The sequence below is a fragment of the Thermobia domestica genome, chromosome 13 (assembly GCF_964235325.1).
Source record: "Thermobia domestica chromosome 13, izTheDome1.hap1.1, whole genome shotgun sequence".
NCBI classification, from domain to species: domain Eukaryota; kingdom Metazoa; phylum Arthropoda; class Insecta; order Zygentoma; family Lepismatidae; genus Thermobia; species Thermobia domestica.
The window spans coordinates 88,246,711-88,262,382 of NC_137466.1; the positions used below are offsets into that span (position 1 = coordinate 88,246,711).

The 15,672-nt window shown below is 35.1% G+C and overlaps 2 protein-coding genes across 2 annotated transcripts in view; one reads left to right on the top strand and one right to left on the bottom strand.

Moving 5' to 3' along the window:
- Positions 1 to 14,815, bottom strand: part of TfIIA-S (general transcription factor IIA subunit 2) — a 39,927-nt gene extending 25,112 nt beyond the window's left edge. Inside the window, exons 1-2 of the mRNA XM_081736033.1 lie at positions 14,543 to 14,815; positions 3,782 to 3,906 (exon numbers count right to left, since the gene is read on the bottom strand). Coding sequence (XP_081592159.1) covers positions 3,782 to 3,853 — 72 coding nt within the window. The 5' untranslated portion in view covers positions 3,854 to 3,906; positions 14,543 to 14,815. The remainder of the gene's footprint in view (positions 1 to 3,781; positions 3,907 to 14,542) is intronic.
- A 174-nt stretch (positions 14,816 to 14,989) lies between these two features.
- LOC145668306 (lysM and putative peptidoglycan-binding domain-containing protein 1-like) overlaps positions 14,990 to 15,672 on the top strand; it is a 53,456-nt gene continuing 52,773 nt past the window's right edge. The window contains exon 1 of the mRNA XM_081736032.1: positions 14,990 to 15,180. Coding sequence (XP_081592158.1) covers positions 14,995 to 15,180 — 186 coding nt within the window. The 5' untranslated portion in view covers positions 14,990 to 14,994. The remainder of the gene's footprint in view (positions 15,181 to 15,672) is intronic.

Sequence of the window (15,672 nt, forward strand, 5' to 3'; positions counted from 1 at the left end):
CTTAACAACATAAGATACTGGATAGCACAAACTAACACAGCATCCAAACCACATACTTCTAGGGAATCGTACATGCACTAGAGCACTACACTAGAGCAAGAACACGCCATAAACGGTAGTTGTGAGGATGCTTGTATGTACAAAAGAGGTCTACAGCTACGGCCAGACATTTTAAAAAGAGGTGGTTACTCAATTTTAATATATGATTGGATATTCGCAATAGACAAATTCAGCAACAATATTTGTCTGGCTTAAAACACGAATTATTAATATAAAGAACAGCAATCATGAACAGGTAGGCAATATATAACTTGAAACAAGTTCCAAAATTACTGTGATTAAGAGGGTTTGTGTTTGTATATATAGATAATGTAGAGAGGGACTATGGAAACTGTTTTAGGTACTTTATGCCAATTTCAGTGACAATTTTAGACCAGTTTTTCTTTGATCTAATTTCATGTTCCCATCAATGGCATCACTAAGTTTCCTTATACTTCTCAAATAGATTGTAACCTTTCTCCCCAACCAATCATCACCAAGGTAAAAGTTTAGCTCTTTCCAACTGATCATCATCAAGTACGTTAAAATTTCAACAACTTATTTTCTTCGAATGAAGATTAATAACCATTAAGTTTACAAATAGTAACAGTATTAATTTTATTTCACTTATAGCATAGTATCCGATTTATAGAAACATACAGTATTCTTGTCAAAATTGCGAGTACGTAAATCTTTAAAAGTGTTTATAATGTGAGATTATTATTTATCGTATTGTAGTATATAAAACTGTCATTATTTAAATCAACAACCATCGGCGTAGGTGATGTAATCGGGAAATCCTAGCTTCGAATCGTACGGACACCCATTCTAACTGTCATGTCCCCCAAAGTGTTTTCTTGTGTCCTGAAAGTATAAAGCTGATTACCCAATTAAACATAAATTAGGAGTCTTTCTATTTCTCAACTATTTTGGAGGTAAAATACTCTTCCAACTAACCAGAACTTAATTCTTAAATAACTGCTAGCCGTATAATACTTGGAAGGACTTTTCTCCATTCAGATGCAGCTATAGTAACTCTCTCTCTAATTAAAAATTCCTGGAGACACCACTATTTCTTGTTAAATAAAACACTGCTATTCACTATTTATGTTAACAGTTTCAATTTATACAAAATATTGCCAAATTTTAATTTACTACCTATCTATTTTGCTCACGTGACAGGTTTGCATGCACAGCATCAAGAAGATCGTGTCTAAACTTGAAATGGTAATGGATCGAACTGTTCATCGGGGGCAGCTGAACTTCTATCGTTATGCTTTTTGCTACATTTTTGTTAATTACTAATTTTATGTACGTAGGAGAAATATTTCATTTGATTGATCCTCTCCTTTTACCTATTGTAAACCCTACAAACTGCATATGGCTATAAGTTTGATTTCAGCTGTAGATATTCTCCCTTAGCCCATAAACTACAAACTATCAGGACTTTGCCTATTCCCTTTATATATGGTGAGGCTATGCAAAATACGTTTTTCGAAGATAGAAGGATATATCAAACATGAATCCTCCAAACTAAAAGTATCAGTCAAAAGTTCCTCGTCACCCCTTATAAAATGAAAGCGAGTGGTTGGAATTTGTAATTGTACTGGCACGTTAGGCCGAGGGGGAACCTTCATGGTGCTTGCCAAGTAAACGGTTGCTGTCTGCTGCTTACGCCATAGAATTTATCTTAAAATATCGCATGACCCCCTTCTTATTTAAACTTTTTGAGCGAGATTTAAAATGGTGACAGCAAGATGGCGTCCATAAAGGTTTCCTCTTGGCCTAACGTGTCCCTACAATTACTACTTCCGGATAGTTACTACACTCGGTTTCATTTTATAAGGGATAGCAAGGAATTTCTAAAGTTTTCTACTATCAGTGTGACATGATAGGCCGTACCAGCAACTTTATTTCATATATATATATATATATAATTCATTTGGACGTATGGATGGGATGTAAAACTAGAAATTTCATTTCATACCACACAATCCAACGGCCAAAATTTGTTTATAAATCTTCATTTTTAATTTCTTCGACATCAGTCGCGATGACAAGAGAGTCTGTACAGAAGCAAGGGTTACTACAGTAATCTATTTTTAACTTGTTACTCGTTACAATTACAGCTAGGTATTTAAATTTCTTTACTGTTTATGCATTATTATTATTATTACTGACAAGCAGGGTATTGCCATTGTTTTAGATTGTCGCTATGTGCTTCGTTTTATCCACGTTAACTTCTTCCCGACATATTCCTTTCTACGTTGGCGAAACGATATCGCATTTACATCTGCAGAAGTAATCTCCTAGCAAACCAGCGTTGCCAGCATTACAACCACTAAAACTGCTTAATGTTCGTCCTCTACTGTCACCATTACCTTCCCTAATCGCGTTACCTAATGCTAAACTAAAACGCAAAAAAGCTAATGTATTTATTGTTTGTTATGAATTTTCGAATTTTCTCAAATTTTTCCCTGTAACCCCGATTGCCTCTCGTGTTAGAACACCATTCTACATATTTCAAACCTCCTTAGGGTGATTCCGAGGCAGACTGAAGTGTCGAATGATGTTTCAAACATGAGCGGAAGTTGGAGGTCTATGGTGAGATTTTGCTTTGAACTATGTACCCCACGAGCACAATTTAGTAGCTTTCTTCCAACTTGTTTTACTAAGACAATACAAGTAATATGTCTTGATTATAATAAAAATATACCAAGAATGATTGCAGCTGACAAAAGTGAATTTAACTTTCTTCGATTGGAACACACAAATGGGAAAAGTGAAGAAACAGTTTACCAGAAAATAGTGAAAAACATGATCAAACATTGAAAAAGGAATCTGAGCGTATCTCTTTTCCCCCTTAAAAAAACTTCCTGAGGTGCTACGTTAAAATGTACGGTGTTCAAGTGGTGTGTTAGCAGCCTGTAAGTGTAGTGGACGAAAATGCAACTTAATGGGACGGATATGTCAGTAGGAGTACAGGACAACGAACGAATGACAGAGAAAATGAATTAAGAATTAAAATTTATATAACTAACAATAAATAACAGTATTATTAAAAAATGAAACTTTTTCTGCTCTTCATTTATTGTTCCTTCGATCTGCTGCACCCTACCGACCTATCCGACTAGGGTTCTCACGAATTCCCTGACTTTCCAGGTCTCCCAAGTAACGATTTACAAATTTCCAGCTCTATATATAATATATAAAAAGGGGTAGTTATTTTTTTCCCAATTAGGGACTCTCGTCTACTATGCATGTATATAGTGTGTTTAGGTAGACTCTTATTTTATAAAATATCCCTTATCAAATACCTGGGTAAGGAAGTGTTGTAGCAAATTAAAAGTACAAAACAATGAATCCTAGGAAGTAAAAATTTGTACTTCCTAACTTTCCAGGATTTTTTAACGAGTAAGCTGAATCCCCTGACTTTTCCAGGTATTCTAGGTCGGTTGGAACTCTGCCAACTCATTTTTCTCCATTAAATGACTATGTGACCCTGCATTACAAAATGATGTCCACCTATTGCTTCTCAGCTTTTTTCTTTTCGTTCTACTTCTTTCCTCACGTACTTGTTGAAATGTCGTAACGAAAGTAGTCATAATGTACGTTTTTAATGCTATGTTTTCGTAACTTTCTGCTATTATATTTTTATTATTTTCTAATATTAATTCTTACATTTGAACGAATTTATATACGTTTTATGTCTTAATTAGGAAGAAGTAAATATAAAGTGTACCTGAATAAGTTCATCAAGGCTTTCCTGCAATGTGTTTCCCAATGTCGTATTTCTATACAACTGGTAAGACATGATGACTTCTACTTACACACACCAGCACAAAGATGGATAAAAGGTTTTCACACCTAAAAGATTAGAAATAAAAGAATTACCAAGTGTGCATACAATAGAACAATACTGAAACACTTAAGTTACTATCAATATATCTAGTTTGATTGGCTAAAATATATAATTACGCACATTAACAGACAAATTATCACAAAATGCAAGTAAAAAAAAAATATCCAAAACTAAACAAAACTGTCATTTATATCTATATAACAAGGAAGGAATTATTTACTAACTGACGCTATAAACTAACGAATTACTTTACCAAATCTATAGCTAGTGATTATCTCGAAGTTAAGCGCTCAGTCTGTTCTACGATACTGCTCTTATATTCTGCAAACCTGTAAAGTACAACAGAAAACCACCCATGTCTCCTTCCCCAACACTTCTTCACTCAATAACAGTAGCAACTACTCTACAAAAGAAACACTATAAGCAGGATGCAAAATTTCCGGCCGCCAGGTCGCCACTGGGACTACAAATTTAGAGCTGGCGACCAGTGTTCAGTAGGAATGGTTTCTGCCTAAACACACAGTGCTGCGCAGTACCTGTTTCGCAGGCACTGAGTAAGAGAAAACATGGAATTTGAAGTCTTCATAACGCTGTGATTCACCCCTCCTTTCCCTCCCTCAATCGAATTGGTCTGCCTTATAATTTGTACGTGACATATACTGGTGACCATCATTTTTGGATTGGCGAGTGCGTCTGACTTTGAAATGTTGTACCATGCATTAACTCATTAGATACATAGTACAACAGACCCAAGACTATCCGGTCTAGTTTCAAAACACAAAATAAAATATCTGTGAAATAACAAGCGGAATAATTTTTTTTGAACAATTTACTTGTCTTTTAACTATTTCATAAAAACGAGACCTTGCAAACAAGAAGTCGCAGTCCTCTAGAACTGCTTCAAAAACTAACAACTGTGAACTTTCCCCCCTCTTATCTTAGACCTCCCTTTTTATATTTACGAAATCATTTATCAATAGAACGTACAATGAATTTAAAGGACTTCTCTATGCATTAGGTCTACCTTTTCATATTTATGCCATCATTTATAAACATAGAGTACAATGAAATTAAAGTATTTTTCTACGAATTAGGTTTCATTAATGTTTTGGTTATTTCAAAATTTTATATTTTTGGTGCCTTCCATTTCAATTCAGACAGAGCATGTACCATCACCATCTCAGATATTGTTGAAACTTTTTTTATAGCAACTAGACATGTTTTTTGTTTGGTCGAAAAAAATTTCCCGTCAAGTAATGGACCATCAAATACGGGGAGTCAATTTATGAATTGTAGAAGAAATGGAAAATGGTCAACTTCGGAGCCCCACCATTCAGCTATGGAGACAGGTAGAGTTATAATTCTTGTTGTGGTATATACATAGGGGTACAAATAAACTACATTTTTTAATAGTTTGGTTGCGCATGCGTATCTTTTTCTACATAAATTAATAAATGAACGTCAGTTTATCTGAAAAGTCGAAGTTGGCAAATTTTTTTCGAGCACTTCCAGTTCGAATTTTAAAATTCTGTTTTCACGGTTGGTAAGACCAAGTTACCCGCTTTCCGGAAAAAAAAAAAAGTATCGCTTCTGTGTGCAACCGATTTGTCGCAAAAAATTCCAGAAATTGTAAAATTTTCAAAAATCGCCATTTTTGGGCACCATTTTCTCGAAAACACCATCTTTTAAAATTCTGAAATTTTGTCAGATGGTTCAACTTTACATGAATAACAAACACACCGAATATCATTCTCGACCAATGCTTCATGAATTAACTATAGCCTTTTGAAGTTAACGAAATTTCGTTGACTTTGATGTCATAGTTAGCAACACTGGAAACAGTAAAAGTGCAATGATTTGATGATGTTTGTGGTTCACATTCATTAAATGAAGAATAAAAGGTTTTCTTGACTGTTTTTATTATTATTATTATTATTTTGATCAAAAAGGCTCTCTCAAATAGTAAAATGAGCCTTCCCTCTTCTCCTCCTTTTTTTTTTTTTATTATTATTTCGAAGTAATCTGAGATGGAAATTACGATTACGAAACACACAAATTTTAAGTTTACTTGAAATGGCCATCCAATAAATTCTGATGATCTACAAAAAGATTAAGCTATTAGCTCAGTGATGATTTGGAATGCTCCCAAATCTCCCCCCAAAGTCTCAATTAAGTGCGATGTTATTACTGTGATAGAAAAAGGACAAAAAGTTATATATATATATATATATATATATATATATATATATATATATATATATATATATATATAAAAATCGAAACGTTTCCTTACGCGTTTCATCGAAGAAGTTTACATACGTTTTAAGCAGAACAATTCTAGCATAAAAATGGGTCACTCGGAATTTCATAGTATTCGACTAAAGTGGGTCAGTCCGCAACCTGCGAAAGTGTGTATTGTGCAAATTTTAAGTTAGCTGCTACTGCCTTAAATCAAAGGTGCAACCTGTATTGAAGTTGTCATGAGTGATCTATTTCCTTTAGTAGTATGATCCGTAGAAAATGATAGCTGTCTTTTTCAAGAATGTGGTGAATGTCCTGGAGTGGAAGGAATAAGTGTGGAGTCTTTAATTATTGATCCTGATGTAAATGAAACTGTTACGTATGCCATATGGGAAAACAATGATCTCGTTAAAAAACTGTGCCACTTTCTGTTTTCGTATCGTACATTGCTGGTTTAATTATAAGAATTGTAATTCATGACCACATCAAGAAAATCCAGAGAATTAATTCCTACCGAAAAGCATCGTATAAAATTACAAGATACAAATTCTATTTTATTTTATGTGGACTTCGTTGAAAACTGGACTGTTATTCTGCAAAGTGAAATTCAGTTATCACCGGAATATCAAACAACTGACAGTTTTGTTGTAATAAGCGACGACAAAACACACGATTCGGCTCATGTATTCATAGCCATAGACAAGATTCTAAAAATACTCGAAGAAAAGCGAAAATATAGGTTATGGATAAAGGTTCGAATACGTGAAAATAAGTGAGCTCCCTCGTGGCTAAGCGGTTGGCATACGCGCCTTTGGCGTGGGAGACCCGGGTCCGTTTCCCGGCGGGAGCTCATGTGGTTTGGATTTCACGTTAATCAGTAGGTCCACGTTTCATATAGCCTCGCTGATGAACAGGACGCTAAACTAAACTCAACTCAACAACACTTGTGAAAATAAGTGCCTACAATTTCCCAAACCGTGTCAGTGATTTCTGATGGTGCTGCATCCCACTTTAAAAATCGCTTTCACATGTTCGAGATGCAGACAGGTCCGATAAAGTAGTGTTCTTGCAGTGAAACCGGCCATGCAAGGGTCTTTAAGACGGTATTGCGGGGAAGGGGAGGGGATGTAAAGAATGTGACAACGCGGCATAATCTTAGGCCAAAACAAATACATAATATTAAAACCGCAGAAGAATTCGTGAGTGTAGCGCAAGTACAAACTCCGGGTATTACACTCGTTTTGTTGCCTGGAACTGAATTCGACAACTTCCGAAAAAAAAAAAAAAAAAAAAAAAATGCGACCGGTAACTGGTGTTCAATGAAGTCACCTTTAACTTTCAGAAAATTGCGAAGTTTTTATGGCAGTAACGGGTCACAATGAACTAACTTCATGCTTCCCCCAAACTTGAGCTTCTGCAATTCAAAGTGTAGATTTAAGAAGCCTGCAAAAAGGAATTCTTCTTACATACATATACGTATGATAACCAGTGGTGTGTAGCAAAAATATGAATAAATCATGAATTACGTGAAGTTGAAGTGCTGTTTATGATTCCATATGGACCTTCAGCAGGGTACAGGTATCCAGAAGAGCATAAGAGAAGTGAAAATAAGTGTTTTGTGGCTATCGACAATGTGCTACGCAGGGGCGGATCCAGGACGGACTTCTGGAAAGGGGGGGGGGTTGTAATACTGGTACTTAGAGCTACTTTTAAGAGTTAAAAACTCGGGGATGAGTTTTATTTATATATAAAATAAGAAACTTTCTTTTTCTGGGGGGAGGAGGGCGATCGACCCCTGGATGAGTTGTGAGTGCATCAACACCTATTGGAGCATCTGCACGGTACATGCTATTAGCGGAGAAGACACCAAGCAAGCAAACGATTGGTCCATGTGTAAAAAAAATCAGTGAAATTTTGTTTCCGGAGACCATTTTAAGTAAGTGTACTTGAAATTTGTGTGTTTCGTAATCGCAATTTCCATCTCAGATTACTTCGGAATAAAAAAAAAAAAAAAAATGGAGAAGGGGGAGGCTCATTTTACTATTTGAGAGAGCCTTTTTGATCAAAATAATAATAATAATAATAATAATAATAATAATAATAATAATAATAATAATAATAATAATAATAATAATAAAACAGTCAGGAAAACCTTTTATTCTTCATTTAATGAATGTGAACCACAATCATCATCAAATAATTGCACTTTTACTATTTCCAGTGTTGCTAACTATGACATCAAACTTAACGAAACTTCGTTAACTTCAAAAGGCTATAGTTAATTCATGAAGCATTGGTCGAGAATGGTATTCGGTGTGTTTATTATTCATGTAAAGTTGAACCATATGACAAAAATTTCAGAATTTTAAAAGATGGTGTTTTCGAGAAAATGGTGCCCAAAAATGGCGATTTTTGAAAATTTTACAATTCCTGGAATTTTTGTGACAAAACGGTTGCACACAGAAGCGATACATTTTTTTTTTTCTTCGGAAAACGGGTAACTAGGTCTTACCAACAGAAAACAGAATTTTAAAATTCGAACCGGAAGTGCTCGAAAAAAAATTTGCCAACTTCGACTTTTCAGATAAACTGACGTTCATTTATTAATTTATGTAGAAAAAGATACGCATCACAAACCAAACTATAATAAAATATAGTTTATTTATACCCCTATGTACATACCGCAACAAGAATTATAACTCTACCTGTCTCCATAGCTGAATGGTGGGGCTCCGAAGTTGACTGTTTTCCGTCTTCTACAATTTATAAATTGTACTCCCCGTCTTTGATGGCCCATTACTTGGCGTGAAAATTTTTTTCGACAAAACAAAAAAATATGGGTCTCTTAAAAACATGTCTAGTTGCTATAAAAAAGTTTCAACAATATCTGAGATGGTGATGGTACAAATTTATTTATTTTTTTGCCCGAGTTGAAATGGAAGACACCTTTTGTACTGTACAGTGTACATTATCTTATGTATCCTGCAATTAAGTTCGATATCAAATTTATCATAAAATGTGCACAATTCTTGAAGTACTTTTCTTCTATAATAAATTTTTAAAATGTGTAGTATAGTACATAGCGAACATTTATGAAGTACTGGCCTGTACTAAGGGGTCAGAAAATATGAATAAGATCAGATTCTGTATAAAAACCGTGTTTTTAATGATATGGGTGGGGTAGGAAGTGAATAATTATGAACTCCAGGGTATCTGGCTTTTTTGTTATCTGGTAACCTCGCACATTAGGCCGGATAGTCGAGTGTCTACTGTATCTAATCAACGAGCACGAAATCCTATTAAGTGCAAGTAGGCAAGTTGCACAGATGGTTAAGACGCGGCACAAGTGAACGTACAAAAACACCTCCAATTCAGGCGCACTTCCTTCTTACGTATTCCAGTATTCCATCATATTCTTTGTTCCGTATTAACTAGATAATATAACTACCGCGCTGTTCAGTTGTCCTACCACAGCTTTCTTTATTTGTTAGTGTAAAACTGGTTATTCTATATTCGGTATTCCTGTTTCCAGTTGTTTTCCGGAAGTGCATGCCTCTTGATTACATAACTTTCATTTACAAATAATGGATTTCACCTCTAAATTTTTCCACGCAGATTGACGTGTTATATATAGGCAGTACGAATATGGTACAAGTATACGATATTTTCAGTAAAAACTGTCTCTTGTTTTCCGAATAGTGCTTCGAAATGTATCAGTGGCTTTATATTTCTTACGGCCACCCTTGCACCGACTTACTATATGCTAATGGCAACAAAATTACTATTTTTTAGTAAATAATACTTGCTTTTGTAGTAACATTTGACTTTCCATTTACACAGTTAGATGTGAAAATTAAATGTTTTGGGTTACGACCAGGGACGTAATGTGGTGTATACGAGAGTATACGGTGTATACGCACCTAAAAGATTTATAGTCCAGCGTATACTCAAATTACGAAAGAATGGGCGTATATTGGTCTTGCGTATACGCTATACTTGTGAAAACGATCAAGCGTATTCCTATCAAAAATTCTAGCATTACACCACTGGTTACGACACAGATCATGGCCCTTGTACTACTTACAAGTGACAGAAGTTTCATGGAAACCTGAGATGGTGGGTTAAATAGCCTAGATGAACTGACACGGAATGACCCGTAGTTGGTTGGTTGAACTGACGTTTAACGTTCCTTTCAGCACCTAGGCAATATGAGACGTACACCTAAACTTAACTTGAAATTCGGAACACACAAGGTACCATCGGAAATCGGGTGTCGCATATCAAAGGTCCGTATCGCCAAAGGGTAGCTGAACATTTGCGGAGGCTTTAGCTTATTTCTGATATCCACATTAAAGTTTAAGGACAGAGGAGATACGAATTGTGTTCAGAAGTTTAAAATCGCCTATTTTCTTTCTTTCTCTCTCGTTTCAATCTCGAAGTGAAAGTGAAAATTAAAATTATAGCACGACAAAGCTGATCATAAGACTTGATTCGACAGTACGTGTAAGCAGCATTGGCTGGTTTAAACCGGCTTTTTTTTTTTTTTTTTTTTTTTTTTTTTTTCAAAAACCAACTGGTTTAAACGAAAAATGTTAGTAAAGGTGTAAGTGTTCGTAAAATCTTGACGAACACACATTTGTGGGTTATCAGTTTCACTCCTGTATATTATTCGTATTATATGCAGACCTAAATTCTCTATTCATTACTCAGAGATTATACAACAATATATATATATATACAAAAGTTTATGAATGTTTCTTTCGTGATTTTTTTTATAATTTGTTATTATTGTTATACAATTGCAATCAAAGGAAAATTCTAAATATTGTTTCGTTTTTAATAAAGTTTACTATTGATAAAATACATCGAATTGTACTTTTTTTTTCTTTTTTTGGATGGAGTCATACAAACCCAACGAGAGGCATTTATTGAAATCAGAAGTATCTTTGGTATCTATTTATGTATAAATGGGTCAGAACCAAAGTGGACTCAAATAATTTCGTATCTTTATTCACTTTTCTTACTGATATGCAAATTAAGTCGTTGTATTTCTTTAACTTGGACTAAATTAGTTCTTCTGTACTCTGCAGTATTTTGAAACTGTCTATATGTAATTTTGTGTAATGATTTTACTTGTGCAAGTGTTAATCTTTTTGTTTTGAAATGACTCTTATTATATTAACAAGTATTTAAAGATTAGTAGAACTTTTTTTTTTCTAATCAGAAGTGCTTCATGAGTGGGTCGGCAGAGTTATCGCATTTGTAGCGAATTAGTCCGGGCTTCGAATTCAAATGAAGGACAATTTCTCTCGGATGTAAGCCGAGAAGCGGTTTGGATTCCGTTTTAAGTTTATGTGAACCCTTCGAGCATAACCCGATTGTTGCATAATAACACCAGGGCGAAACAAACTTGTTTCTGTCCATATATGATATGAATACATAAGCAAATTAAAAAAAAAAAAAAAATCAATAAAAAACATGTTTTTTGCCAACCCTGCATGTAGGTAAGTATAATATAACAGTATATCATTAACTATTATTTTTTTAATGAATGTTTGGATGTCAAATAACAAGTAGTTTTCTCCGTGTTTCTTGTTCTCTTGTGAAGAAATGGGAGCCGGATCCATATGGGCTTTGGTCACTAAGTCGTTTGAAAAAAGACCAAAGCATGAAAACTCAGAAGTCTATATGAATGAGATATGAGAGTTAAGTGTTTTGGGAAACCGTACAACTTGACGGTGCGATCAGATAGAGTATTGAGAAACTCAATGAACAAGTTGCAAGAAACAGGTTTTATGGAGTCTGTACGACGAAACGTAAATACTCCTAAATTCGAATTCTGGTATTTATAGAGATCTAATAGATTTTACTTACGAACTAGATTCTGTTTCGAGAGATCATCTTAGGGAGTGTACTGTGGAAGGATACCTAACAATATTGAAAATTGTACGTGTATATTGCAGCGCATATTGGTCTGTACCATGATGCTATTGAGGAGGAAATGGAAGATGCTGATTATGTTGCTATAGAAATGAACAAAAGTACATATTATTCTATAACTTCTATATTTCAAATTGCGACAGTGTTCTGACATTGCGGTATGAATGATTTTGGACTTTTACAAATCCAAACGGTCATGAATACGGCACCTGCACGAAGGAGGCAACCTCTGGATTTTTATGGGGTTTAGTTCTTCGAAATACCTATCAAAACAGCAATAATTACTCGCAGTACTATACTAAGTTATATTTACTGTAGTTAATAAAGTTATACAATACGTTACGTAAATAATTCTTGTTTTACATTACATATTTTATGCACGCGTGCACCAAGTATATGTGCATTTATTATTGAATCTGTATTTCAGTGTCTTGCCAGCTCTTGGAGAAAACGAAATATTTGAGTTACGACCCACGAGTATGCCGGCTGGGCTAAAGGAGACGGTGATCAAGGAAAAATAATGAAATAGTGGAATGAAGAAAGTGGGAGGAAACGAGAGAACCCCGAGGAAGCCCATGCACACGGTGTTTGTCCACCATAAAGTTAACTTGGCGAACTGAGATCGGAACAATCACCTCTTGGAGAAAATACTGCAGGAATTCCTGGCGACAGCGTATAGGGGGGGGGGGGAAGGGAGAGAAGACAAGAGGCTGGATCTAAATTATTAAGTGTTGCACACCCGTCTGACTGGGCCACAAGTCGTTACTGCTAGATATGTTTATAAGAGGAAAGTTACCTTGTTACACACCGGAAGTGTGAGAGTCTGAGAAAGAAGGCAAACGACTAGTAGCTTACAGAGTTAGTACCCCAAGAATGAATGTAGGTAAGATGGTGTTGGTGCGATGGGATCCCAGAGGTTGTATATTCGCTGCTTGAACTTAAAAGAGAAAGCTGATTTGGCACACCTTTCTCACCAAGGAAGTTCGGTTTTCCAATATTTAAAAGGTCTGTTTAAATTCTTTAATTTTCTCTGTTTTTTGAAAACAATATAATTGAAATAAAACATTTACATATTCTCACCCTCTCTAAAGTTTGCACACACAGTTTCTTACATATACGCCTTTTTCAAATTTGTGTACAAAAGCACGCAATCTTGTACACTGTAGTGTGTAATTACTCATGTAACAACGAGATTTGACATGCTACTTGTGTAATGTTAATAATGGTTTAATGCATTGGTTCCTTTTTTTTTGGGGGGGGGGGGAAGGGGTCAGACAACTCACTACAAAATGGCAACGACATCGCAACACAGTTGTTGCGATGACTTGTGTTGTGACTTTTGTTGCAGTTTTACTATACGGATCCACAGATTGTAAAATGTACGGATAACTTTGGGGGAAGTCTTTAATTTGAGCATTTTATGTCGAGAACAGAACCTAATGAACCCCTTCGGAGGTTTTAACCCGTTCCTACTCCTACTGCTACCCCTGCCCCTACTCTTAATCCTATTACTACTTACACTATGGATCTGTATAGTAAAACTGCACGAATAATAATATGAATTGTAACTTTCTATAAAGCAGTTCCCGTGCAGTTTTACTATACGGATCCATAGTATAAGTAGTAGTAGGAGTCCCCACATTTTTCCGTGCATTTGACAATCTATGGATCCGTACAGTAAAACTGCACTGCAGTTCCTTTATGTAGTACTGAGAATTGTTGCTGCCGCTGTAGGCGATGACTGGAAAATTTATGGTATTGCGGGACACACCTGTTGGGAACCATTGGTTTAATGAACTAATTACGTTTATTATGGTTTTCAACATGCATCAAGGATACCGATATATAAGATTAGTACCCTGATACAACCTCTCTACAGGAAAAAAAAAAAAATACTCTTACGTCAGACTAGTAATTAGGTTCTTTGGCACTAATAATGGATTGCAATTTGTAGTATCTATCCTGCACTGATAAAATACGGTACAGCTTTCCTTCGTGGAAAGGTAATGTCGATACAAATTAATATCTTACCCATCCTGATTTTATTTTCTGTACTTGTAAAATGAGTTTTTATTACATTTATTTATTTATTAGTATTATTTTGCCGACAGCTCGAAAATCTGCACCAATTTTCCCATTAACTGACAAGTGCATCAGTGTAGTGGAGCATTTAAGTGTTTGCTGTCCGTAGAAACACTCAAGTTACGCACATAAGTTGCTAATATTTTGCTTCATCAGTCACACTAACGCATATCATCACCGTATCTTACCGGCTACCGAGAACACAAACGATTAAGATTACCATTCACATAACCATTAAGAGTAAAATCGTGTCTATTAGATTTGCAGTAGACATGTATACTGAAGGAAGAGGATAGTAATATTCAAATATTATTTCATCAAGAATTCTCTCACAAAACCGTCAATATTTAGCACTTAAATGATAATCATAATACTTACTATTTTCGTAGCAATATTTCAATCTTGGAATTTAACAGTGTTAACTAACACCTTCCATCATCAGCGCCCATTAACACATTACACACAAGAAAAGATTTAAGAATATTTTACATGTACTCTTTCAGTAACAACACTGATCTTATCAATAAGACTTGTACACTATCAAACGTTTCACAAATACTATAACTTATAGTTTTGGCACTATTTTCTAATTTCAGTTGCAAATATATTATGGAAATTCCCCTCGATCTTCAATTTCACAGATCAGACAAACTTATCGACTGTCACTTGTTTAATCTCTGTCTCAGTATCACGAAGAAACAGTAAGGAAATTCGTGTTACTTTTACCCATAGACAGAAAGCATGAAAAATTAGCAGGTATTATATTATTTTCAAAAGCTTAATCACCAATAAGGTTGTTATTAAGTTCGCCTGTGTCAGAAGGTCACGCAATGCAGCAGGAGCCAAGTATGGCGGATGGGGGCAGGGATGAAAGACAATCCATTGGCGATTTTGCAAAATCGTCGAAAAAATATGGAAGTACTTCTAATCGTTTAAAGCGTCAAGAACATTGTATTAAACACATTGTCGAACAAAGTGACACTTTACAAGGAATTGCCTTAAAATATGGTGTGACGGTAAGTAACCTCTTTGCCCAGTAATGGGGGTCATAATCGTATTTAGAGTAACCGGGTAAATGATAGTAAGCAGATAGTGAATTTAACCATTAACTTTCTTTTATGATCATAGAAGTGTTAAACAATAGCATTTCTTACTTATTATGTAGTATAATTTGTGCTAATATAAAAACCTGTTTTTTAAAATAAATTTGTAGGAATGGTAACGATTAGAGGTAAAAATACTGTCAAGATTTTAAATAGCACTAGTTAGTGGTACAACTGTAAAGTGGGGTAACGCTTGTTTGTTAACAAAAGGGTATAGATTAAAAATGCGGAGGCTATTTTCTGGGATATATACATCTAAAATTATGGGTAATCTTCCCCAGATGGTGGCCGCTGATTAGAACCACATGAACCTGTGTTCCATGTTGTATTGCTGTTTATTTCTTGTTATTTAATTTACCTTACCAAAAACCCCCCCTTCGTTTGTTTCCATCGTTCATTCTTATC